A 27,433-nucleotide genomic window follows, 5' to 3' on the forward strand; every position below is an offset into this window, starting at 1 on the left:
TCGCGGCTGATTTTGACTGTAAATCATTGTAACTTGTAAGATTATTTATTTATTGTACTTTTGTATTATTGTACTAGGCAACTGATTTCAAGATTGTGTACGTAATGTCATAAAAGAAAGCTCGTAACATTTATTTTATTAACTACATTATATGCATTTATTTTACAAGTAATCTATTTCACACAGTGTTTTGTACAAAGTAAGTACAAGTAAAAGGAGGTTGTTGAAACCTTATTAAAAAGGAATAGAAATGAATATATATTATATGTTTCCTAATGGTAATTATTTTAAATGGGATTAAAATCGACGACACATTAAAATGACGACACGATAAAACATGTCTCTAATAAAGTTTTTAAATAAAGTCTACAATTCAGTTTAAATTTAGTACAGGAAACCAGATGCCTCTTAGTTTCTGTCGGACTAATGTACATTTTTTGCAGGCACTTAATCGAGGTATACCAAGTCGGTTTCTGTCCTTGACGTTTCTATTATCGCGCATTTCTTTGCGCGCATAGTTTGCCTGCAAAAGAAAATGTAACAAATAACGCAAGGCATGGTAACGATGTCCCTCTTAAATCTTACCTCTTGTGCCACAGCAACTCGAGCACAAGCACGATTACAGCGAGGAGTATTCCGTAGCCCATTGTGATCAGCGCGAAATCGCATTCCGTGAAACCGATAGTGATAAAGCTGGTCTGACTCGCACATACTGGTTTCCTCGTATACAAGCGATATTCTTCGCGATATTTAAGTCCGTATTCTCGTAATTTTAGAGCTCTGAAAACATATAATTCCTGATGAGTGCTGAACGTTCTGAGAATTATTATATCATGAGGTGGTTATTTTTTAATTCGTATGTGTGTGCGCATATAATACAGTACACAGAAAAAAAGTGTTAAATTATATTTTTGTATATAACCAAGAATCTATAATCTTATAAGAATTTCAACTTTTTAATTCAACTTTTTTTCTTGATTAAACTACATAAATACCTTTACTCGTTTTCTTCGCGCCGTTTAACGTAATTTAGGTATATCTCGTTTCAAGATTACAGATTCTTGTTTATGAGTCTTAAGTCTTGAGTCTTGATTTAACATTTTTTTTCCTGTGAACGTTCTTAAAAATAACGCGTTAATAAAATCTGTTTTGATGTTTTTACGCTAGACTTGAAATTTCCAGGAAGTTTTATGAAATTTAAAGTTTTGAAGAACTGAAGATCCAATTGTGAAGACAATTCGATTACTATTTACATTTACCCAGTTTTTATTATCTCTGAGTAAGGCGATTGTTCTTGTATCACGAGAAGCGGATATAAAACTTTTAGGAAATCGATCTCAGTCAAACCGCACTTCTCCTCCTCGAAGTACGTGTCTTGCATCAATTGGTATACCGTACCGATCTCGCCTTGAAATGCAAAGAGTTCATTTCTTACGCGACGCACACCTTCTTCTATGGACATCCAATTAGATTTTCGCCCTTTCGGCTCGATTCGGTGCTCCAGAATCGCCTTTCTAACGGGATCTTGAAAAGACTACCATCCCACATAAAGAACTAATTTGTTTCTCGCAATTATCTTTTACTACTAATAATTTTGACATCGTAATAAGCCAAAGTATTTCATAATATATTATATATAATAGAAGTTTTTAAATTATATTAATTTTTTTGCAGTTTTAATATACCGACCTTGAAAAAATATCTATTGTACACTACGTCCTGTGCGCCCAGCTTTAAAGGACTGTTTAGGAGATGCGGAAGAGTTTTGATAGAATCCGTGGTAGATTGCAGCAAACCTACGATATTTGCTGTATAAGACGCATAGAGACTTAGCGAGGCCAGCAACAGCATAAAGGTGACGATTCGAGATGAAATTCTGTGTGGCTCGTACGCATATCCTGCGGGAGTACAGAAATTTTATAAATTTTATATTGAAAAAAGAAATGAAAATAAAATTTAATTTGTATAACATTCGCGAAATAATAAGCGTTTACGCGGTCGAAGAAGATGAGATTTAGTCGTAAGAAATTTTGTAACAACATTCGAGAATTCAAGTATACTATCGATTATATTAGCGTTAATCGTTTCTCTACCTTGCTGAGAAAATGCGCCTAAAAGAATGAGAAGATAATCGCTGATCGTTGGCTTATTGGGCTTTTGACTCCAGTCGGTTGCCGATTTTGCCATTCTGTCGCGATAATTTTCCCATTGGATTGTTAAATAGAGCAAACAGAAGACCAGAGTGAGAAACACGGCAATCGCTATCCAGACATTTCGTTGGAAGGGCAAGATAAATATGTTGCTCACAGTCGACAGTAAAGGCCGTCGAAATACGAAGCGCGAGCTGTGTAGATTTGTACATTAACCATAAAATGTCGATAACAATATAATTATAAAGGGTTATAATAAAAAGCTAGAATTTATAGCAAGTTTAATAATCTTTTTAATCAAGTCCACATTAAAAAAATTAATTATAAATTAAATTATAAATGTAAATATAAATTATAAATTAAAAAAATTATAAATAACTGAAATTTTAATTATTTCCTGCTTCTCCTTAATGTTGCCTTTGAAAAGACATAGAAAATCAACTTAAACTACGTTTCAATTTAATAAGTAAGTAATTCTTTTACCAAGTGTGTGTATACAACTGGATGTATTGTACAACACCGATACGTTCCGGTACGAGAAATGTAGCGGTGCCGCCGATATCGATCTCGCGCCGTTTTAACATCCCGATCATTCCATTCCATGAACCGTTCTCGGCACGATATCCCCAGCTATTCGTGACTTCGAAACTTATTCTGTCGTATAAAGCAAAATATAGAATTTTAACTCGGTGGTTAACGCATATTGCATCTCGTTTCCATAAACAAAAACAACAAATTGCTTTTCAATTAAAACTCTACAATTATTTGAATTTATTAATAGTTTTTGTCAAAAATGATTTCTCAATTTATGTTAAGGGAAGATGTATAGAAGTCGGAGTAAAGAAGTACCTATATAGAAATTCAGATGATAAAAAATCGCTTTATCTTTAATTAAATATTTCTGTGTATTTATATTATTACATTGATAACCAAAGAATTAAAGAATTATGTCACAATGTTTACAGACTTTAATGAATTTTGGATTTTAATCAGCCGATTAGATACGAGTAAATACGATAATCGTGCAATTTTTATCAGTTACAATAATTAATAAGTATGTCATGTGCTTATTTTATTATAAGTCGCTCCATTTACGCGTCTGATTATGCACCGTTGCCCGGGTTAAAAACAAATTTATCACCGTTTTTTGACAAGTTACACTATGTAATCGCTTGATCACTTCACTGCGGCCTCGTTAATTAGCCTTGAGCTCGAATTTTATTACGTCGTTTTGAAGCTCGCATTCACGATTCTAAAATTGGCAAGATAATTCGTTACAAATTATCGCGCCGTTAAATTTACTTCACAAACTTCCTAATGAGATATTTGAGCGTTGGTAATACGATGTCGAAGAACTCACGTTGCATTCATCCGGTTCACCAAATGCAGTATCCAAGGATAATTAGCCTTTGTAACAGGATCTATGGTTTTATCCTTGAAGTCCGTCAGATGATTGACTGTATTGGGGTCCGTCATCTGCAATTGCGATAAATCTTGAAAATAATACATATCTTTTCTGTTAAAGAAATTTTTAAAATTGCGGCTATAAATCACGGCGATATTTTCGATATTTTATTATGAAAGTGGCTAGTATTTTACTCGCTCTGCTTTTCGTTCAATACAGCAATATTACATGTTACACACATGTTGCGTTAGCTTGCAAATAAAACGCTTTGGCAACGTGTCGTTGATAATGTAAGTGCATTTTCTTGCATGATAAACGATTTGTAGTACATTTATTTAAAGTGTACCACGAGACAGGATTTAAGAGGCGTCTGCTGAAGATCTCTTCTTCGTGCTGAGGCCATATCGAGAGTCCTCATTCGCAGACCGCTCTTGATCGTCCAGTTTCCACGATTTTCCCATATCACACCTCGCTGCGGACTCGGCCGATATACGGACAATAATTCGAGAAAGTCACCGTCGAATCTTCGCGCGAGGACCACATCACTGTCAGGGTAGATTGCCAAATCCTCGAAGATTTCCAACAAAGAGTCGTCATGTGTAAACGTTAAATTGGCGTTATCGTTATCGTTGTCAATCGTTTGTCGATCTTGAAAAAGCAGCCACTTCGTCGGAGCGACGAACATTCTTTTCGAATGTGCCTGTCATTTCATATCAGATACCGACCATGATAAATTAGAAGATTGATACAAAACATAACAACGACGAAATTGCTTGTGAGTCTCATCAGTCAAAGTGTCAGCGAAATATATGAAGATAATTCTCTTAATTTTCTTAATCGCCTTATTTCAAGATTTATAAATAAATACTTTTGTCTGCTTGTACTGTTATTCGTAAGGTACTTATATAGCAGACATAAATACATGTTACCTGTCGTAAAACATCGATGGCATAATCGCAATCCAAATCCAACACATACAGGTTTCGATGTTCTAAATTATTGTAAATGTTTGGATCAAATTCCTCGTGGAAGTTACGAATGTTGTGCGTCAAGTAGTTGCTCGACAATATTTTCGATAATTTGATCGTGTCATCTGCGAAAGGATATTATACTTAATTCGACTCCGATAAATATCTTTTATGCGTTATCTTTATTAATATACAAAGTTAGACATTATTGCATTACATCATGTACCGTGGAAATAAGAAATTCTGCATCCAGAATACATATATAATATATTTATTTATTTATATAAGTTAAAATTTTATTGAAATAATTCAACTAATTAATGTTTCTCATTATTATACATGACGAATTATGACACATAAAAGAATTTAAAAATGTACGGAATGAAAATTGCAGCTAGTTCGATATCAATATAATCGCAGAATTTGTTTAACAAGAATAGCCTAAACAAAGTAAATACGTAAATCAGTGCATGATATTTTAATAAGTTTGTACGTCAATGTTTCAAATCCTCCTTAAGGCACACCTAAACTTAATTGCGGGCGAGTTACGCCCGACTAAACGCTGAACACAATTTTTGTATAATTCGCATTGAAGTTAAAAATTCCTTCTCTTCTTTTTCTTTTATCCTTTTCCTTATCCTTTTTTTTTATTTTTATAATTTCTTTTTATACCGCTTCTTCAAACTAATTAAGAGAGGTATGTGGAACAGATAAATCTACATATTTGGTCGTTCAGTGACGGATCATGAGATAGACAGAGCTACCTGAATGATGGACAAAGTGTTCAAATGGAAGTACTGGTTATATGTGTGCTGCATACCAAAGAGAAATCGACACCTGGAAGATCGAAGTTAAGTAATCTTCCAGAAAGGAATGTCTATAATTTTCAAGTCATTCATGGAAGAGATCCTTTACTTATCGAAGTTTCGATCATCCAAGAACGTGGAATGTCTTGAAGAAATATGTGCCTAAGGACCTTTATAGTTTGTTAAGGAAAGAAGATTCGGACGTAATTGATGGGTGAACCGAGTGAACAGTTGACTATTTTTCTTAAGGGTCACTTATCTGCATTGTTATTCCACAAGAATCTTTTTCTCTTTGGCTTTTTTGTTTTCTCATTGTTAATTTAAACTATTAAAGAAAAGGAAAGTGAAAAAGAAGAGAAAGTTTTTGAAGTACATCCGAGACATTTATCTTACACGTAACTTCTTTCTAGTGTTACACGCCGAATTTTTTATTTTTTAGATTTTGATTTAAGATATCAAAAGATGAGTTTTTCATGCAAAAAATAACTGTTCAATTAACCGTAGCGCTTATGGTGTCTTATTTCTAATGATGGAATAAGATACTTCAGAAATAACTCATTTTTCCAAAAAATGCTTTAAACAAAAGTTGCTTAGTTTCAAAAGAAATATAAAATAGTAAGCTTTATATGTATAGTGTGCGTGACGTAAACTATAGATTTTTAGTATTGGCAGTCCCAGGTAGCACGTATATTAGTTTCATATACGTTTTTTGAACGTATACATAGTTTCAACCGTAAAGAACCATTAAGAATGTATTGCAGGTACAGTCTTAGATATATAGGACATAATTTTCAAAGCGCTACCAAGTGGATAAAAATTTGTAAGAATGTTCTTTTAGTCTTCCTGATGTGCTACAAAAAAGTACAAGAAACGAATCCACTAAACGGTTGCTGAGATATAACGATTTTAATTCACTGATTTTACTAAAATCAGGAAGACTAAAAGAATAACATTCTTACAAATTTTTATCCACTTGGTAGCGCTTTGAAAATTATGTCTTATATATATCTAAGACTGTACCTGCAATATATCCTTAAGAAACGTTTGAACAAAAATGTTTTTGAAACCATGATTTAAGAAATGTATTTTTTACGTTTTTACAGTTGACAAAAATACCTATTTGTTAAATTTTTTCTTTCAAAATTATAAATTGCTTTATCTATATATATAATAGCTTTAATATTCTTTTTTTGAAACATTTAAATTTATATTGCACTAATTATTATTGCACAAAATAAATTATTTTATTTATGCACAATGCACATATATCCACTTATTTACTTAAATTAATTTTGTCATACCGGTCTTAATCTATTTGTCATCGGACAAATCTGAGCTTAGAAAACTTCCAACAGTTGCAAAATAAACATTCTGCTGAACGTGGCCATTGAAAGAACATTTATACATGTGTTCCGTTTTGAAGAACTTTCTGAACTGGTGCGCATCAGTAATGCAATTAAATTAGAGTGAGACAAGTATATTTTGTTCCACTTTAACTTATTGCACGAATGTGCCTCAGTTCAGAAATTTCTTCGAAAAAGAATAGACGCCACAGATGGTATATGCATATAAAGCTTCTAGAACATTCTCACGCATGTCTCAAAGACGTCATAAACACGTTCAAAAGACGTAAAAAGTAGGAATTTTAAATGTCTTTATCTAAAATGTTTTTATCATTAAAATAAAACGTTTCTATAATAGTTTTTTAAACGTTATTTTATCAGAAAAGATTTATCAGAAAAAAAATTAAAAAAAAACGAAGAAATTAAAAAATATGACATAATAATGTAAAATAAAAAATATTTTATACATATAAGATATGAAATATCTCATAAAATATTTATTTTTTGATTTAACCTTGTAAAAATTTATCAAAAGATAAGATTTATTAGATAATTATCTTAGATTTACACATTTGCACTTTAGGCTCTAGTTAATTCTTTTTTCTTACACTTTGCACTATGATTTAATATAGAAGAGTATTTTCAATTTCCTTTATTATTCTCATTTTTATGCAGTTAGCCATAGCAGATAACTAATCGTTGCCAAAAATTTCGAGCGCTCCCTTTTTCTCGATAAACAAACAATATAGAAATCATGAATATGAAAAATCTTGCCATAGCTGGTGCACAGTTGTAAAGATACTCTCGCAGGTGGGAATAGAACGGGCGTCGCGTTGACGATAAATCTTACGATAACGTCGTCGACGCGAGGTGACGCGATTACGTCAATGCCGAGTGACAGCGCGAGGATACACAAGACAAAGAGGATCATTCCGATCGCGCTTATCTCCGCTGACTGACTGCGGAGATCCTTCCGGATTGTAGGCAAAATCGATCAAATTCATGCACCGTTTATCGTACCATAGTCTCTCCATGATTACATAGCGATTCCGCGTAATTCCGTACATTGTAGAATCGTGAATCCGCGAAGAAATAATGGGCAATCAAGATAACGAGCGTTATTACAACTGGTGAAATATTCAAGATAGACGTTAGACGCTGCTTAACGTATATGTCAACAGATTATATACTTGGTATGGTGCTTCTCGAGGCACGATTTCGTCAGCTTTCCTCTTTCTCACGAGTGCTTTTTTATTCTTCCGAATGCACTATTTGAGACGATAAAAAATGGCAGCGTGATATGCATTATGAATCCGCGAAGAAAGGCAGCTGGAAGACCTAGCCTACCTTGAATGTCACGTGTACGGGTTTCGAAGGATTATCTTTGCCCGTTTTCTTATCGTGAAACAAAGATTTGCACTCTCCGCATCTCCGGCGCGCATATTTAACGCACATGTTTGACGCATGTCCTCGTGTTGAATAATGGTGTACGTGATCATCGTATCGGACAAATTTATTTCACATTAAGCTATATTAAATGTCATTATATTTAAATTAAATATGATGTTGGATTAAACGTCGCTATATTTTAATTAAATATGATGATAGGAAAAAATTCTTGATTAGGAGAATCTTATTTTTATATGTTTATTATAAAATTACTTAATGCAATCAAGTTCGAAAAAGGACGGTTTTATTTAACTAAATATTGGATAAAGAGATAGAAAAAACGTTCTGCGCTAGAAAAATACACGTTTTTGCAGGTATCAATAATTTTTATCGAGTATCAGTGCAAAAACTTCATTTATTTATTTATTTTTAAGAAATTTTAGGTTATAGAAAGAAAGTCTGTAATTGTACAAACAATTGTAGTTGCAGAATTTAATATGAATTATATGATGTTTAATGTTTACATAATTTAAAGCAGCAATATTATATTCTTCATTAAATTTTTGGTGATTATGATTTCAGTATGGAATATCATAAATTAGAAATAGTTTTTGTAAATTTTTTCAAAGCCCAAATGCACGGAACAAATAAATATTTATCTATTTATTTCTCTTTTACAGTGCTAACAGTTGGATTCTATATGACATATACCTACAATAAAACTTTTCCACCACACACGACGCTTCAGTGTGAGAGTTTCCATTTGAGGTGGGACAAAATCTGTGTAAATATTCCGTCATTCGAAACGTTCGACGGAAGGCTCGTCGCCCGCGATGAATGTGCAAAATTGCGGTCTTAGTTTTAGTCAGTCTATATACACATATGCTACGCTACAACGCGATGTCATAAAGCGACAAGGCTCGATACGCTGAAAACTTTCGTCCCATGTGCATCCAACATGGTCGTTGATTTAATCCTTTCAAGTATATAGAGTCATGTAATGACGTTTTTTTAATTGCGCATCACACACTCGATGCAATCACGTACATTTACACACCTGCGTTTGTATTTATCTTACGGAAGAAAGGCGAACGTTGCATGCTAAATATTATCGAAATTTACATGTTAATTAAATACTTTCTGAAGCAGAATTATATTTAACGAGGATTCGACGGTGCGCGAGCCATAAGTTGACGAGAGCACTCGAACATGTTAGTCATTATAAATTCCCAATTAACGAGAGAAAACATGCGTCAGAGGAAGCTTTTCACTTTTCTCGGATATTTCACTCATGTGCGAAATCGTGCAATGCTTATCGAGGAGATCGCGCGGCGGGTCTCCGCAATTAAGGCGAAGCATCGTAATCAGCGAGCGAATTGTCGCGCAACCAACCGATATGTACAATCGCGTTGCAACATTTCACGTAGACAAAGGATGATTGTGCAACAGTTTAATTCGTAATAGAACAGATTCTCTCTAAAGGATCCTGTGTCGTAACAATTATTTTTGCATTCTTAATTCTTTTTTTGGTTTTATAATAAATAAAAAAGAAATGAATATAAATGGTCTAAAAAATGTATGAATGACAAACACAGAAAAGAGTTAAAATCTTAACTCGTTGAGATTCTTTGATGGACTCGACACGGTAGTCGTACACGGAGAGAGTTTTTTGTTATATTTTACCGTTAAATTCACTACAAACTTGGGACAACTTGGCAACCATCAAGGAATTTTTAAAATATACAAAAAAAAACATTTTACAAACAACGTAATAAAAATTACCAAGCAGATTGGTAATTTTGGAAAAATTATTGAAATTTTACTGTATATTTTACTAAAATTAATTCAACATATTTTATATTTTATTGTAATAGATATCAATATTTTTTATTATGGTAGATATTAATCAGAATAGCTCGCATAAAATTCTTCGTAATACATATTGTCCCACAACTACCATAATTTTCAGGGTAAATTCTAAAAGAAAATTCTCGCCGTGTACCGTTTTTCAAGTACACGAAAGTTTCACAGATTGTCTTTATAATAAAGTATCCTTGGATAACAGAAATCGATTATCGCACTATGCATATTTGTTAAAATTAATTTTTCTTGTGAATTGCAAGGAGCTAACAGATATTTCGCGTTTTTGCAGATCGTATTGTCCGGTCACGTGGAGACCGAGCGCTTGCTTACCGCTCGCATTGGCAGCTCGCGTGATTAGCTAGTGATTGACACGTGAGACGAGCCTCCTGCCGTCTTCTTATCAGCGCTTATTCACGAGATCACCAGATCGACATAGGCAAACACCGAATCGCACGTGCTCAGAATTAATCGTCCTCACAACTGCGAATCCACGGAGCGCGATTCAACAATCAGTTTTATTGCCGGTCTTTAATATTCCGCGTGAGATGTACGACTCTCGGTTGCGATCGAATATTTCGCTCGCATATACGATGATCCATTACGCAAGGTAAGAGATTTCGTGGAAGCGATTGCGAGTTTCCCCTTTTTGCCGAGAGACGTGTTCTCGTCGCATTCTTATATGAATTTTGAGTTTATCTGTGAAAGTAATCTTAAGGTCATTTAAGGCGGAATTAGTTTAAAAATAACCGTGCAATAATTACTAGGTATATAATTACTATTAGAAACTATATATTTCCTCGCTGTGTGTCGCCTTACCATCAGAATGCGCAGACCACTTCAAACCACTCAAGTAATCTTAATTGCAATGTTATCGCGTCAATGCCGGGGAATCCCACATTTTAATTCATTTAATTAAATGTAATGGAACAGATTCTCTCTAAAAGGAATTGCATTCTGTGTCGTAACAATTATTTTTGCATTCTTAATTCTTTTTTTTTGTTTTAATAAGTAAAAAAGAAATGGATAAATGGTCTAAAAAACGTATGAATGACAGATGTACAGAAAAGAGTTAAGGAATCTTAACTCGTTGCAATTCTTTGACGAACTCGGCACGGTAATAGTGAATATTTATTAATAGAATAAATTTTATCGAGACACTTGCCACTTCTGGAGTTTCCAACGTTATCAAATATGGATTGACGTACCGAATTTTGTGATCGCGCGGTGATAGCTGATAATCCAATCAGTTCTCTGATGCGATTGCGTATTATTTTGACCGTGTTTTTTGTACCAAAAACGAAATCGCAAGAAAGTCCGTGTTCATCAGCCGGAAAGAAACTTCGCTATATGCGCGTGTCGGGCTTGATAAAATGGTTCGACTACAACACAGCTCGTTTACTGACCAAAGGAAAAAGGACCCGGGAACATATATCGCGATGCTACACTTTCTCGTCGCTCGAAACGTCGACCTGATAAAATTACGCGCGCGCTTTCGCCGTGGAATTTTTTTTTACGGCGCGACAAAAGTTTCCGCGAGACCACACCGAGACCGCGAACATTTCCACAAATTACGCCGGGGTGGTCGTGAATGTATATGTAAATTGGTATCAGTGCAACCTGATAAAACACGCGCCAAGTTTATTCCATGAATCACGGAACGATCGTAACGTTGATAAAAATATAACACAGTATACGGTTTTGTTGATAATTTTTATTCGAGATGTACCAAGATAGGCAGTCGTGGAACGCGAGACATCTCGATAAATAGCAACATTGTTATATAATATTATATTTGCATTTATAATATTATGTATGTGATTGCAATTAATTTGCGTGACGTATCCTCATAAACTGATTGTATATCTTTAAAGTCCATCAATTCGCATCAATTGTAAACGTTAGAAAAATAATTTATTTTTTTTGAATTCGCAAAATGTGAAACGCGACAATGCCACTTACGTAATTAGCTGGCCGTTCCATCGCGTAGAACGTATACACGCTACCTTTATCACAAATGCGCCACGCACAATGTATTCAATCTCTTTATCGTCCGCGTCATTTGAATTGGTGACAATGTTAAGAACTGGGATTGACGGAAGTGGAAGGGACAAATTGGCATAACTCGCTACCGGCTTGGTCTCGGCTGCTCGGTCGTGCCAGTTTGTCGACCCGCAAATGAGGCCGCCAGTGATGGGGTCTGTGGGTCACTCGTGGAGGCCCACCGATGGATGACGATGACGATGACGCGCCGCACCGCGCCGCGAATAAGAGAGGCTCCGAGAGTGTCACGAGAGTCATTACCTCGTGAACGAGTCCTCTTGCCGGGGGAATGAGTTACGATTCCCCGGTGCGGAGAAGTAGTTCTCGTTAAGAGACGGCAAACGTGTCCGCTTCGGAATTTCTGCCCCGGCGACTTAGCGAACTCGTCGGCGTGCGTGTTCTTTCCGCGGAACCGGCAGCACGTAGAACCGGTGATTTTCCATAACGTTTTCCTGCACGTTTCACCGTGCATTTCTGAAAAGAGCAATGGATAACGTACAACTTCAATGAATTATTCTTTGCGATATTTTCTTTCTTTGTATCTTTTCCGATGGACTCATAGCGACATTAGACAAAATTAATTTTTATATCGAATGAGATAATATGATAGAACACGTTGGATTAATTCTGTTCAGCGGAAGCCGTATCAATCGTCTTGATTTGTTTGATACTCTTGTCCGATAAGTTCCGATTATTAATTATTTGCGATAAATATTGACGTAACTGTCTTGATGCCTCGTTTAGAATCGATATACCGTTCCTGAAATACGTCCGCTGTTGATTTATTTAATAGTGTCGCGGCAGGAGAGAGAGAGACAGAGAGAGAGAGAGAGAGAGAGAGAGAGAGAGAGAGAGAGAGAGAGAGAGAGAGAGAGAGAGAGAATTACAAAAAGTTATGTTAAGCTTCAGCTTCTTATTTCCATACGTCAATAAATTTATCTGGCCACGATTAGCAATGATCGATTTTTGGACTACATCGAATCGCGCGAGATTAATCACATCCGGTATCGTCGCGAGGTCGACGGTCTCGACCGTGTCTAGTAATGCCATGCAATTTCAACAGAAGTCATTAATCAATAATCATCTTGTAATTCTTTCACAGCGTGGATAATTTATTTAGAGAAACACAAAGAAGGTCAACAAAGGACGGAATATTGCAATAGCTATTTTTTTTCTCGAGAGACAAATATATTTGCGAGGTGAATCCTTTTGACGGTACCGGTCGACCTTGGCATTACGAGTAGATTCGGCGATACGCAACGTTGGCATCGATCATGGCCGCCTCAGAAATGACTAATATTATTCTTTTTTCAGACTTAAATGTTCAGTTACTTAATATATATAACTTAATATATAATACTTAAATGTAATACTTAATGAAATAATATTTAAATGTAAATGTAAATGTATAAATAATATTTAAATGTAAATGTTTGTTTGTTATAACTGTTCAAAGTTACCCAGCAAACACAGAATACACCTTTATGAATACACCAAATTATGAATTTGATGCCATCTTGGCGACAATTTGCTATCAAAGGTGTATTCTGTGTTTGCTGGGTAGCTTATTTTGCCGCACGAATTATTCTTGTAGTTGCGTTTTAGTAATAAAAGAATGTTTGATAGTAAGAATGGCTGATAATTATAATGCGGCACGATTGATAATAAAAAGATATGAGTTTCGATTAGCATATCGGTTTTGTTATTACTGCTGTTGCTCGCAGACGATTTCTGAAAGCGATATTGCGAGTATTTGAAGAGTAGTATTTTCATGTAGATATTTACGTGTTTTGCAATCGACTAGTTAAAATTCAATATCTTTCGCATTATGCAATATGAATTATGAAATAGGAATATGAAATAAATTTTATAATGATGATACATTGTGAAAAACTGAGAAAATTGAATATTTCCAGTAAATGGTCTTGGATGTAGAAAAAAAATAAGTTTAGAAAAAATTTTGCTAATAATCTATATTTTTATGTCATACATAGAGTGTTTTTTAAGTTACTTTCTAATATTCTACGAGTTGATTTTTGAGATTATTTTATGAAGAAAAGTTAATAAAAAATCATCTCAAAAGCTTCGTTTCAGAGATGCAAGATGTTAAAAATTCTATAAAATTATAGTTTTTTTCCTAATAGTTTTTAAATGGAAAGAGGTTTCTTTTTCCAGCTCACATAAATGGGCAGAATAAAAAGGTAATAAATAGATAGAGTTGTCACGTTCTGACTGTTACAATTCGTCCGTTTTTTGGTCAATGCATTTAAGCAATTTACCAGGGATTTGGACAAGTCGTGTGAAGGATATTATTATTATATTTATTATTCGGGACCGAAAAGATATCTGAGTTTATACGTATGGTAACGAGGATCAGCTTTATTTATTTGGTTATAATTAGGATAATCAACGTGGAAATCGATAGGAATAGGTTTAAAGGGGGGGTGCGTTTTCTAGTTGTTGCAATTGTTGGAGGAAGGGGAGAGGATCTTGATCAGAAATGACTGCTTGCTTGATCTGGAATCTGATTCGTTTAATACGAACGCGCCTACCCCCTTTCTTCGTCATTCAGCCGCGTTCACGAAAATGAATTTTAAGCTCGCCACACTCTTCGGCAGCGCTCCAAACCAATCCGCCACACCCTCTGCTCGCCACACTCTTCGTCAGCGCTCAGATCGTTAGCGTAGAGGTCAAATTCATTTTCGGGAATTTGTCGAGATTATTGTCTTTTTTCTGGAAACCAACTCCGTAATCACCACGCTTTCGGCAGCGAAAGTACTGGATCGCCACACTCTTCGTCAGCGCCCCAGCACAGATCGCCACGCTTTGTCGGCGACAACTGCGAGTCGAATCTTAGAAGTGATCGATTTATTGATTAAAAATACGAAATGAGATTCCAGATTTTGACACTTGTTCCTTTTTAAACTTATCTTACCTTTATTCTATAAATCTCAATACAACTTGTGCGTGAAGCGCGATCTTATAAGGTATGAGAGTGTAGGGACTATAAGTCCCAGAATTGAGCGCGAATGCTCGAACTTAGCGTATAGCGGAACGTAGGAAATCGAATAAGGTTAGGAGAGAGTCTGAGAATTACGTCTAGTCAAGACCGGAGTTAAAACTTATCTGCTTTCCGCGGCGTTTTTCCGCCCTATTTATACCCGAAAAAGACCGGAATCTCCCGCGCGAGATTCCCGCCTTTTTCCTACGCGTCTTAAGGGGGGAGGTATTCTAGAAGCTTCTAGAACATTCTAGAAGCGTAGTTTTGGGCCCATCTGGCCCCCAGCCCTTCAACGGACTCCGATAAGATAATCTAAACATTTACACTAACCCTGGCCGTTTCCTCGGAATTCCGAGCCTATAGCGTGCGTCGTCTAAGCGTTCAAGACTTTTAACGTGCGTCGTCGGAAATATAAAATTTCCGTACGTAACAGAGTATAAGGTGCCACTTCGATCAAACTCTGATTAATTTAATCGTTGATTAGTCCATTGGAAATGACCAATCACATTTGTCAATCTGTGCTTAATGAGAAAATGCGATTGGTCATTTCTATAATGGACTAATCAACGATTAAATTAATCAGAGCTTGGCCGAAGTGGCCCTACAAGTATTACTTTTATTTTTACGTATAATTAGCGTTTTAGTTGGCAACTGAATTTTGTCTAATTGTTTTTGAAAGAATTGAGGTACAACTAACATAAAATGGTTAACTTAATTCAACTTAAAGATATACTTATATATACCAATAACCAAATTCAATGTCAATATATATAGTTTGGAAAAAGGTTAAATATAAAAAATTAATTTATTAAAACCTTTTTTAAAAAACTACTAAGAAAAAAAATGATAATTTTATAGAATTTTTAACAGTCTGTATTTCTGAAAAGAGGTTTTATTGAGATCATATGTTCGCATAAATTTTCCTTCATAAAATGATCTCAAAAATCAACTCCTAAAATATTGAACAGTACTTAAGAAACACTATGTATTATGTTATTTACCTTAGTACTCGATCAATTTAACTGATGTTACGTTTATGCTGGAGCATTAATCATAATATTTTATTAATCCTAATATTTTTGGAAAAATCTATTTTTGAGTGTCATTATAAAAGCAGGTTTTAGACAGTATATATAACGTCTCTGCAAGAAAAATTGTTAACAGCCATATTAGCTTTATCTTAAGAAAAGCAAACGATAGATATTTTGTATCGAAATTAATTCAATTATTAATGAAATACTTGGTTTGATTACACTTATATTTTTGAAAATTATTGTTTATAATTTCAATTAGGTACAATTAGGCTCAAATACCTTTCACAATTTCTTGTGAAAGGTGCGTTTGAGCATTTGATTTAAGTGAAATGTATTATATAGTCTTGAGTCGATTTTGAGCCGATTATAGTCGAATATCATATCTGCTGTTTTGTTATCACTGATAGTCGTGCTGAAAATATCGACTCTATCTCTGAACGTTCGAGCTACTCTTTATTCCTTTCCTTGACATCATCGCGTACGTGAAAGCGTTCAATTAAACTAATTAAAGCGTTCAATGAGTGGAACAGATAATGGGACGGTAATTCGAAATTGTGCTGGCGCACGTGTGACACGCTTATTTTCCTCGTGCTGAAGAACACGGTGTGTAGTATCCGTAATAATTAATAATCTTTATACTACAAAATACAGCCCGTATCTTAAGAGACTCGAACGACTTGCATTAATAATCTATCTATAACTTACTTGTCATTAAATGGTTATCAATCTTTTACTACATGTTCTAGATATTTTCGAGATTAAGTGAGTTAATAGAATATAAATAATGAAATAATAATAATAATAATAAATAGTGATAATAAATTACTATCTGTTTTTTTTAAATATTATTCAAAAGAATGATTTATCCTTTGAAAACTAGAAACATATTGCAAATCTTTACCTTTATTTATCTTTATTATCTTTTATCTAGTATTTGCTTTTGACATACGTTTGATGGGATAAAATCTCCTTCTGCATGTTTATAATCTCAAACGCGATCGTATCTCGTGTCATATTCTGACAAAAGAAAAATAACTAATTGAAATTAATTGAAGACTAAGATATATATTATTATTTGTAATAATTAATTTTTTGAAATTTTATTCCAAGTTATGTTCTAAACACTTATGTTCTAAAAATATCGATGTCTCGTAACTTTAGCATTTAATCTCAAGTATATTATACTTTAATAGATTATCTTAACTTGAGCATTTTTATTCTCGAGAATACTTTGTGTTATAGAGATTTATAATTTGTGATTTCTCTGGCAATTTTGCTAAGAGAAAATTAACTTAAGTCGTTTAAAGAAATTTGCAATTTAGGAAAATGGTTGAAGAATTTTGATTTATAATTAAAAGGTGTCACGTTTTTATTAGATACCAGATGCATTTTTTTTGCGAGAGAGGCAGCCTGATCTCACGCATCGCTCAAAGATTCACGAATAAAGGAAATAACGACAATCTCGAGACGCTCTGTACATATTTGCTCTCTGCACACCGTGCATCTGTCTAAAATACGACGCGTCGTATCGCGCATTGGTTTGGCATCTCAGGCATCTGCCCCCTTCGGGACAGATTCCCTCGACGTTCCTCGTATCGTTGACACAGTTTATATTCGGGACGATTTTACTTTTTCACGGAGGACTATTGTTCTCAGAGATACCTGATCGTTTTGTTTTGCCTTTTCAGTTCGTGGCTCGCTGATAGACAGGCAGGTGCGATTCAGGAAAAGCCGCGCGTGGGAGAGAAGAGTTGGGAGCCGTGCCGCGCCGCGCCGGTGGGGCTCCCACGGCGTGGTCTAATTGGCCGACATGCGCGAGGTGTTCGCCTCTAAGTGTCGCGAGTTCGGCCGTGTTTGTAACAGTGCCAGAGTGACCGTCGCACCGCGCGCCACACGTGGAACAGGACCGACGCCGATTTTCGGGACGGAGCACCTCTTCCTTGGGGAGACCTTTCTTGGCAGCGAGACTTCTTCGTCGATCGATTCGTCAGCGCGGCCGGCAACATGGTCGAAAACGCGATGACCCCGGATCGAAAGAAATCGGAGATCAAGAAACCCGAGATCTTCGACGTGGACGCTCCCGCTTCTCCTAAAGGTAGATAAGCAAGCGTTTTTTTTACAAATTAGCCTCGCAGCTGAGGTGCATTTTTCATGGCTTCCCAAATATATAATACTGTATGCCTATCAAATATAGGCAAATGTAAATATGTTATTTCGATGAGTTCGATCTTCGAACGCACGGAATGTACTTTGTGTTTTGTGTTTTGTTGTGTTTTTATTATTGCCAAAAAAGTACCGGGATCTTTTTGCGCGTCTGAAGTAAGTGCGCCGAAATTTAAATTTGTTGAAATTACGATTTAAATGAGCTGCTATCGATTGATCCTATAGTGTAAACGATTTCTACACGTTATTTATCCAACGTAAATAGCTTCCGGCGTTTTGGAAGCTATTGCGTAGTACGGAGATGTGACTTGACTTTCGATGCATTGCGTAAAAGTAGGTTTATGTGGTAGGAACGGAACTGTAGGAATGACAAAAGTGTTGTACGATATCTTTTTAACGATTTTGACCTACGGTCTTATGGATGTCCTTTGTAGATACGCTATCGCAAAATTACTATGTTCCGTGTAATGTAGCGCATATATTTTCATTCGACGTCCACACAAGAGGACGCGACTTTTTCTTAACTAACGTGTAAAAAAGCCAGGAAAAATGGGAGAATATATATTGACCAAACTCGGAAAAAATTGTTCTGAAAGAAAAAACAAAACTTGCAGAAATTATATTGAAATTATATTTAACAATTATATATATATATATAATTATATATATATATATATATATATATATATATATATATATATATATAATTGTTAAATGTACACGGAAACAAAATGATGTATCAACAGCATCAGTGTCAGTTGAGATAAAATATATTGATATGCAACATCAATATATTAATGAATAAAAAATATTAGATAATTGTTTTAATAATTTAAATATTTATTAGTTCAATAATATCCAATTGAATTAACTATTTATGTTTCTGGGCAGCCCGTAACGTCGAATTAACGACGTTTAATTAAAGCAACTTAATTTTGTTTTCGTGTACATATGTGTGATATATAATATATATTTTTTTACTTTATTCCTGTGTGTGTGTGTGTGTGTGTGTGTGTGTGTGTGTGTGTGTGTGTGTGTGTGTGTGTGTGTGTGTGTGTGTGTGTGTGTGTGTGATAAGCTCAAATGATTAGAAATCAAACATATATAACAAAAGGGCACAGAGACGCAACAAGTTGTTCGCGTTAAATTATTTTTAATTTTAATAGATATTTTCCAACCATAATAACTGCGCGCCGACTAATTGTCTAATAAATAACTAATAATATATATATATATATATATATATATATATATTTGTATGTATGTACATATATTTGTATACAAGTGCCACGTAAATAAAATATAGACAACTACTTTAGATAGTCTAATAATAATACGAAATAACACGTGGCGACAGATTTATGGCTGCTACTTCAGGCGATCGTATTCCTTTGACTTTATCGTCACTTTCGACGCGATGGATCAAATCTTTCCGTTAATTATCATAATCTACTACGTAGTCTGGAAACTCTTACTCTCACTTTCAAAGTCAATATCAGCAACGATGTTGGAATAGTTAATTAGTGAGTTCGTTAACTCTGTCGATAGGTAGACAATCTCGCGAGTTTCACAGTGTGACCCATAGTCGCGAATTCCGTATATGTGACTTTGTCAGTTTCATGTAACCACCGTGGTATATATTCGTACGATTCGATACCTATTATCCATCTATACTGCAACTGACGTACCGTAATATGTATCAAGTATTAAATTGCTTACAATTTTTATTTAACTCGCAACTAATATGGAGAAACGATGTCATGACTGACAAGGTCAGGAATGCTCCCAGAACTAAAAATATATTCTAAATTGATTTTAGGTGCAATTTAATAAAGCTTATCTGCTTAGATTTATAAGATATTTTTTCTTAATTTTTTTATTTTTTTCAAATTTTCTCTTAAAGTAATTGTCAACTTATTTAATGTTGATTATCAAATAATGACACTTTAATCCAAATTTTTTTTTAAGAATTGTTTAAAAAATTATCAGAACTTATGAGCATTGTCTTTTTGAATTTTTGGTCTTTATCTTTTTAGTATTTTGACATAATTGCCAAATTATTTAATCGTTGGTTATTCAATAATCAAAACAAAAAATTATTCAAATTGAAGTAAAGACGTAACAATGTGACTGTGATCTATTAAGATAAAAATCGACGAGTTTGGGACAGCCTTTCATACTTGCAATGGAAATTAAGAAGAGCGTAAGCACATGTTTTTTTTTAATGTGATGGATTTTACGGAATGGTGAGCATTATTCGCAATTGCTAATGATACCGTGTGAGAGACCTTGTATTTCGCGTTTGCAAAACAAACAATGGCGCATGGTAAAATCGAGTTCGCGCTCATTACATCGGTTATTTTACGTAAGTCGATCGATGCGAATCACCCGTAGCGGCACTTCGTTTGATGATGTACCTATATTCGCGCGTATCTGATCCGACCCGGAAGCAATGAGATCACGTGATTTCGTTGGCATTCCTCGCGCTTGATGGGATTGCCTGAAACGACGAATTTGAAGCATTCACCGGCATGCAGTTTTACGTAATGAACGAAATAAACTGTGCTGTCAGATAATTACCCGAGGATTCTAATTAACTCGTCTTCGCTACGCAATCTCTCGTTTCGTTTGTGGAAATGTGAGTGAAAATGTAAAACGCTTCCTTATGCAACTTTAATTTTGTTCCGTGGTTTTTTTGATGCGCTTGTTGGTCGCAAACTTGATTAAATTGTATCGCGAATGCAAACGACATAATAAATGAGTATACTTTAACGGAGATAACAATAGATGTATACAAGTCAAAATTTTGCGTTCATATTTTATTACAGAAACTGTTTTTAAGCGGATTTTTAACGAAATTTTATTGAATTTCCTTCATTCGTGTAAATAATAATTAACTTTTTAGAGAACTCTTTATATATGTATATAACACATAATTGTTTAAAATTTATTGTTGATTATCAAATAATAACATTCTAATCCAAATTTTTTTTAAGAATTGATTAAAAAATAATTAGAACTTATGAGCATTGTTTTCTTGAATTTTCGGCCTTTAGTTTTTTAGTATTTTGAGTTAATTGCTAAATTATATATTTAATCGTTGGTTAAGATTCAAGGATTTTACTAATTTAATTGTTACTTAAAAATGTTTTTTTATTTAATCCAATAAATTTCTGGTCAATTTCATCTTATTTAACGACCCTATACTGCAATCAGGAACAACATATATATTTTTGCAAGTGTATATTCGCGATTAGCGCAGGTTCATGGCTTTATACATTTTCCGGTGAGAAGAATAGAGAAGTGACGGGCGACAGACAATAGCCGTGACGATTAGAGAAACTGTAATTGAAATATGAATAATAATAACAAAAAGAGAGGGAGAGAGAGAGAGAGAGAGAGAGAGAGAGAGAGAGAGAGAGAGAGAGAGAGAGAGAGAGAGAGAGAGAGAGAGAGAGAGAGAGAGAGAGATACGAGCTTGAGTGGCGAGATTCACGTAATTGCAACAATGTGAAGTTTCGCGGAAACTTTTTGTTTCTATTTCCGATATTTTCCGCGGTCGACTGAGCTGTCACGCCGATATTCCGTAACCTCCTAAAACCCGCGATTACTTCTTCTTTTTTCTATGTCTTCGCGCTAAGACAATTCCGGATTTTTTTTCTCTCCGTGTTGCAACGACCAGCAAGGTCCCGAGAATAGGTACTCGATCACATGCGCCTTTCGAACGATCGTTATCAGTTGCGATTGATACTATCATGTACTACCTACATATGACAATATTTTAATGATGGATTCGTTATTGAAAGATTTAAGATGATCAATATTAGGTTCAGGAAAGATAATTCTTGATTGATTTTCATTGATTGCCAGATTAGATTTCATACGACAGACTTTTATCTCTGCTTCTCTTTTATGCTCTCTCGTTTATATTTTTAACCAAGGTCCGAATCGGCTTATTAACGCTTCCCCTACTTCTATTCCTTCGCAAATCTACCCTTATGTGTAAAGAAAAAATAAAGCGTGGCGTTATATAATATCGCGGGAATAGTCGCGTTTTACATTCTTTTCGATTGAAAATAAGTGGGACAGCTATATCAGAATTGGAAAGTGGTTGAAAAAAGTGACAACCGTTAATTCATTGTAAGTCGAGTTGGTGTTGCGCTTTCCCAGCCAGGCGAGTCTTCTGAATTTTAATATCGAGCAGATGTTAAACATACGCGTCAAACGAAGTAATGCTTTTGAAATTAATTAATCGAGCAATCCGACATGCTCAATTTACGATTAGTTAATCAGTTATGTAATCTGGATAACAAGCACAAAAGAATTATCGGTGAATAACGATAAAAATGTAGCATTTATTAATTATCTTCGCGGAAAATAGATACACCGTTCATTCACTCTTGATTTTTATTGAAACTGGACGATTGCAATGTAAAAAAAAATCAAACATTAATCAAGTGTCAAAGATATATTACTCTCCATTACAAAGAAGAAAAAAAGAACTAACATCTTAAGCAACTAAGACGCTAATTTAATAAGCAATACTTGCGCAAATATTAACTATTTTATGTTTTAAGTAAATGAAAATATTCAACATTTAACTTTCATTTTAGTTGCGCAAGTCATCGCGTATCGAATGTATTTCAGTGTAACACTAATGCGTAAAACTCGCAGCTTGGCGAGGTATGACAGAGTACTGCAAACTTCGAAAGGCTTTGTGTAACATATCATCGAGTGTGTGCGACAGCTTCTTCGATGATGAATCAGTCATTGCAAATATGCCAAGTGAAGGACTCAAAATTGTTGCGATATACTCTCACGTTCGATAATGAAGCTAACGGCTTTTCTGTGGTTTCTGAAAGACTCTATCTAACGTAGATTACAAATTGTGTGTCACACGTCGAGTTATTATTATAGGATACGTAACAATTATTCTCGTCAAACTTAACTATTTATTATTAGATAAGTCCACATAAGATTGCGCAATGTGATTACGCTGACGGCTTCCTCGTGTCTACTAATTATTCAGCGTGAACAATACTTTAAAGGGAAGCACTAGAAAAAAAAGAAAAAAATGAGTTTTGAAAATTAAATGCAGCGTCATGAAACGATTTTTTAGCGCGTTCTTGTATTATAGAATTCTTACAGAATTTTTGTCATTATTTAGCAACATAATTGCATCAGTAGTTAATTAAGTTAAGTTTCATTATTCATTGTTTTCTGTTAAAAAAACGAGATTTTCAATATTTTGTAGACTTTAAATGTTTCATAAACATTATAGTTCCTTGCCACTCAGCATAACTCGATGTTTCTTTTTGTCTCCGTAACCTTGAGAATAAGAATGTTAATATATGCGCACTCACATATCTGTCTATGAATAAAAATGTTATTTAATTGCAGTCAATCTAGCAAAAAATATATTTCCAGTTCTCGTGTCAGCGTGTGTTTCCGTTAGAATCTAGTCCATTTTCGGATTTATCTCGCACTTATTTCTTTATACGCTTTTATGCGCTTTACTCTTTGAGGTTTAAAAATTTTTTTCGCTGAAGTCTGTTTCTCAGAATTCCATTTCATTGATGACACATACACACACAATATGTATCTAAAGTAATATTATTATAAAAATTGTAAAGGTCAATATTTTTATAATATCAAAATATTTAAGTGTCTGCGCAAAACGTTAAATTTTTTTCCAAATTTTTTATTTGTCGGATTATAAGGAATTAATAAAAGTAAGAAAAATTGTGTTTTCTGGTTGTCAATAAAATTATTTTGAATCACGCGATTTAATGAGTATGCCTTTAAATTACATTTATCATCAGGAAATGTATATATATCAGTTTACGTTTCAGAATTTGTTTTATATCTGCGAGATGTTTCTTGGACGTAGTTCTGCAATGCGGAACCAACTCCAAAATCGTACCTTTTAATTAGAGCAAGTCGCGAAACATTAGAAATAAACTTATGCGCCAACGTTATCTCAAATATAATGACCAAATTATAATTATCCTCAAATACAATTCCATGTATTATAATATATGCGTTTTTAGAAAATCTCCTGTCCACGTGAAGTATCACTTTGCAATACGGAACTAAAAATCACGAAAATGGCGCTTGGTTTCTTATTACGTAATTGCATTCAATTATCTGTCACGAGCTAATGAAGTACGTCAAATGCAGAGTTGACTTTTTAGTTTAAGCAAGACAAATATGTCTATATCAGATATTACACGTCTCAATAGAATCATATAATCATATACTATAAAATTGTTATCTTATCTGCATTTTCGGTAACCCTAACCAATTTTATAACTTATATATCGAAAATCATGCACAATAAGTAGCCACGGTCCGTTTCTCTAATTGCACGTGTGCGAATCTCGATTGCGAGTTTCTGATACATTTAATTAATAATAACAGATTAATTTAATTAGTGCATTATATTATTATACCAATTACGCATAGATTTACAGAAGAGATCGTTACATTATATAACAGCTTTAGCAATTTGCAATTAAAGAATCGTTACTCTGCTGCTAGTTGCTTTATACATATCTAAATATCTTTAATTAAAATCATGTTTATTCATACTTTGCATCTACGATTATTAGAGAACGCAAATAGATATAAATAGATTTTTCACTGAATGAATTATCAATTACGGAAATAATGAAACTATACTAACGTTTGCATCAGATCGGTTATGTCTTCGTCATGAATAATGTATCGATGTGTCAAGTTTTGCTAATATGTTACATATAAATCAATTGGACAAATTAAAAAGAAGCGAATTAATTAAATAGAATTGAGATTTCTCCGAAAGAGAGATTAACTTGAAATAAAAAAGAATTTAAATATTTACTATATAACATAAATGTGCAATAAAATTTCTGATTATTATATGATACTATTTCAAGGCTGATTACCTATAAAAGACTTTTTTATCGGATTTTTATTAGTTTATTAAAGGTACGAACGCACTTAACACTGCTGGCACCTTTCATCAATTAAAAAAATTGTAATGTAATTATTAAGTATACTTCTATTTAATTGTCAAGATATATTTCTATTATATCTTCGTCTCTGATCAGCCGACTATACGTCATAGTATTATCTGCTATACATATATCGTCTAGAATAATAAATGCTTTATCTATCTACCATCCGCGGTATTCTTTTTTTGTTATCATAGACGGCCTATTTTGTTGCATGTACCAATTAATGAATCATTATATCGATTGTCAACTGCAGTACGTTGTCAACCGATATGCTGAAACAAAATATATTACTACTAGCTTGATACCCGGCGTGCTTCGCAACGGTAACACATATTTTACCCCTTTTCACCCCGTTAGGAGTCGAATTTCTAAAAATCCCTTCTTAGTGGGTGCTTACGTCATGGAAGGAATATACTCCCCGAATTTTATGTTTCTAGGTTTAAGAGTTTGATGGGCTGAGCGTTGATGAGTCAGTCGGAACATTCGATTATATACATATATATAAATTATACTCATTTTACTACTTAAATAGAATAAAAAGTGTAATTATATCTATTTCTTAATTTAAAAAAAAAATAATTTTTTATAAATATATTATAAATAAATACATTTCAGAGATGTAATATTGCAATAACATAAAATACAAAGCAGAGTAATGTAGAAATAATTAACTATTTAATTAATCCAAATATTTTAAAAATAAATTGATAAAATTATAATTAATGTTGTATACAAAATAATCTTTTGACTTTTGAATTAAATGCTGTGGTAACATTTCTTTGATTAATTTTTTCTTATTATAATTGTTTGTTTTATATTATGTTAGTAAGTTTTCGAAAAATAAAAATTATGTTGTTTAAATAAAGAATTATTTTAAAAAATATATGTTAAAAATTATTTAGAAATATATACAAAAGATACGTGTATACGTATGTGCATCGTAATTTCATTACTAATAAAATAAGAATTTATATTTGATTATAAACTCATTAGAAGTTAAAGGAGAAAATTAATAAGCGGATTGAATAAAAAAAAATTATTTATATTTAAGGATAGACCCATCGCAAATTAAACAAAAAATTATCTGCGTAGTACAAATTAAAAATAATCCACATAACTGGAGTTTAATTCTCGACTTCGATATACTGATTAAAATACGAGTTGCGAATATCAAATCATGATTGATGACGGAGTAGGTGTCGATGGAGTTCGTGTTTACCTCGCCGCGCGTTAATTGCACTTGTAACGAACTTGTAATAAACGACTTATATAATCATCGCGCTGATACTATTCCGATGCGAGTGCCGTGGCTTATATAATTAATTGCAATTAATGGCGCAAGCGTCAGCGTGAACAACCGGGGCGAGACCGGTCTCGACTGTAACTTTTACGTTGAACTAGTTGTTGCGCTGCTCCTTTTTGTGTTTCGAGAATATTACAGCGCGAAGCGGAGTAAGTTTGCGACATATCACCAACAACTTGCTTATTAGAAGTTTGCGGTCACGTATAATTACCGCTATATTTCATTGACAAGACTCATTACACTATTCTTAGATTCTTATGTACATTGTCGTACGCTGCGGTTTTTCGTCCGTACTTTTGCACGGAAAACAATTACTATGTCGTCGCGAAAATGAAGAGAAGGATTTTAATACGCGTGCTTAGAACAATGTTTTCTAATACTTAATATCGAGGTTTACACCGCACAGCAATTACCTTCTCGTTTGCGGTTTACGCTAATTGCGAAACAACTGATTCGCAACGCGATTCGGATGAAGTCAAACGTAGGAGATTTTCTAATTTTTATCCAAGAATTCGAACCTTGAATAACGAATCGTTAGAATTAAGAAACGTTTTACGTCGCTGAATAATGTATGTCGTGCTGTGGTCCTGTCAGTATAAACCCACGTTTAGATCGTCAAGAAGGAAACATTTAATTGTTCGACGAGGGACTTTTTAAGATTTCCTCGCATTAAAACGAGTCGCGTATCACCGCGAGACACTCGTGGAAAAGAATATTTATGCGAATTGTTACAAGACCACGAAACATATTCAAGAGATCTTATCATAGCGCAATGTCAAGTAATGACGTTAGACATTTCAACTAGGCGGATATTATGCAATGTCGATATAATTCTTATATCACAATTTTTTGCGCATATTCTTCAATGGTGTCATTATTAATTGATGTGAATTATTTTTTCTCTTAAGAAAATTCCACAGTTTTTTTTATATAAGCTGTTTTTTTAACATAACTGATCAATATTCTGCTT

The 27,433-nt window shown here is 34.0% G+C and overlaps 2 protein-coding genes and 2 long non-coding RNA genes across 7 annotated transcripts in view; 3 read left to right on the forward strand and 1 right to left on the reverse strand.

The window, feature by feature from the left end:
• Positions 1-17,832, forward strand: part of LOC143905403 (uncharacterized) — a 147,519-nt gene extending 129,687 nt beyond the window's left edge. Inside the window, exon 3 of the long non-coding RNA XR_013259182.1 lies at positions 17,688-17,832. This is a non-coding gene — a long non-coding RNA (uncharacterized LOC143905403). The remainder of the gene's footprint in view (positions 1-17,687) is intronic.
• On the reverse strand, positions 221-10,544 carry LOC143905397 (ionotropic receptor 75a-like). Of its 4 annotated transcripts, none has more exons than XM_077420819.1 (10): positions 10,255-10,544; positions 4,485-4,648; positions 3,902-4,255; positions 3,511-3,626; positions 2,634-2,804; positions 2,094-2,344; positions 1,690-1,898; positions 1,260-1,534; positions 586-780; positions 221-523 (listed from the first exon to the last, which is right to left on the reverse strand). In XM_077420819.1, the coding sequence occupies exons 3-10, from the start codon at positions 4,238-4,240 to the stop codon at positions 448-450; spliced, it is 1,632 nt and encodes a 543-aa protein (XP_077276945.1). In that variant the 5' UTR covers positions 4,241-4,255; positions 4,485-4,648; positions 10,255-10,544; the 3' UTR covers positions 221-447. The 4 variants fall into 4 exon arrangements, with proteins under 4 accessions (XP_077276945.1, XP_077276944.1, XP_077276947.1 ...); XM_077420818.1 differs by lacking the exon at positions 10,255-10,544 and adding an exon at positions 7,447-7,813; XM_077420821.1 differs by lacking the exon at positions 10,255-10,544 and adding an exon at positions 7,281-7,406.
• On the forward strand, positions 7,976-10,329 carry LOC143905406 (uncharacterized). The gene is made up of 3 exons (XR_013259185.1): positions 7,976-8,435; positions 8,742-8,829; positions 10,214-10,329. It is a non-coding gene; the product is annotated as an uncharacterized LOC143905406 (long non-coding RNA).
• Positions 17,833-17,869: 37 nt separating the features above from the next.
• The window catches only part of Picot (putative inorganic phosphate cotransporter protein picot), a 43,520-nt gene continuing 33,956 nt past the window's right edge, over positions 17,870-27,433 (forward strand). The window contains exon 1 of the mRNA XM_077420825.1: positions 17,870-18,094. Within this exon, the coding sequence (XP_077276951.1) occupies positions 18,004-18,094 (91 nt within the window). The 5' untranslated portion in view covers positions 17,870-18,003. The remainder of the gene's footprint in view (positions 18,095-27,433) is intronic.

The sequence above is a fragment of the Temnothorax americanus genome, unplaced genomic scaffold, assembly GCF_048541705.1.
Source record: "Temnothorax americanus isolate GAGA-0224 unplaced genomic scaffold, ASM4854170v1 Scaffold60, whole genome shotgun sequence".
Taxonomy (NCBI): Eukaryota; Metazoa; Arthropoda; class Insecta; order Hymenoptera; family Formicidae; genus Temnothorax; species Temnothorax americanus.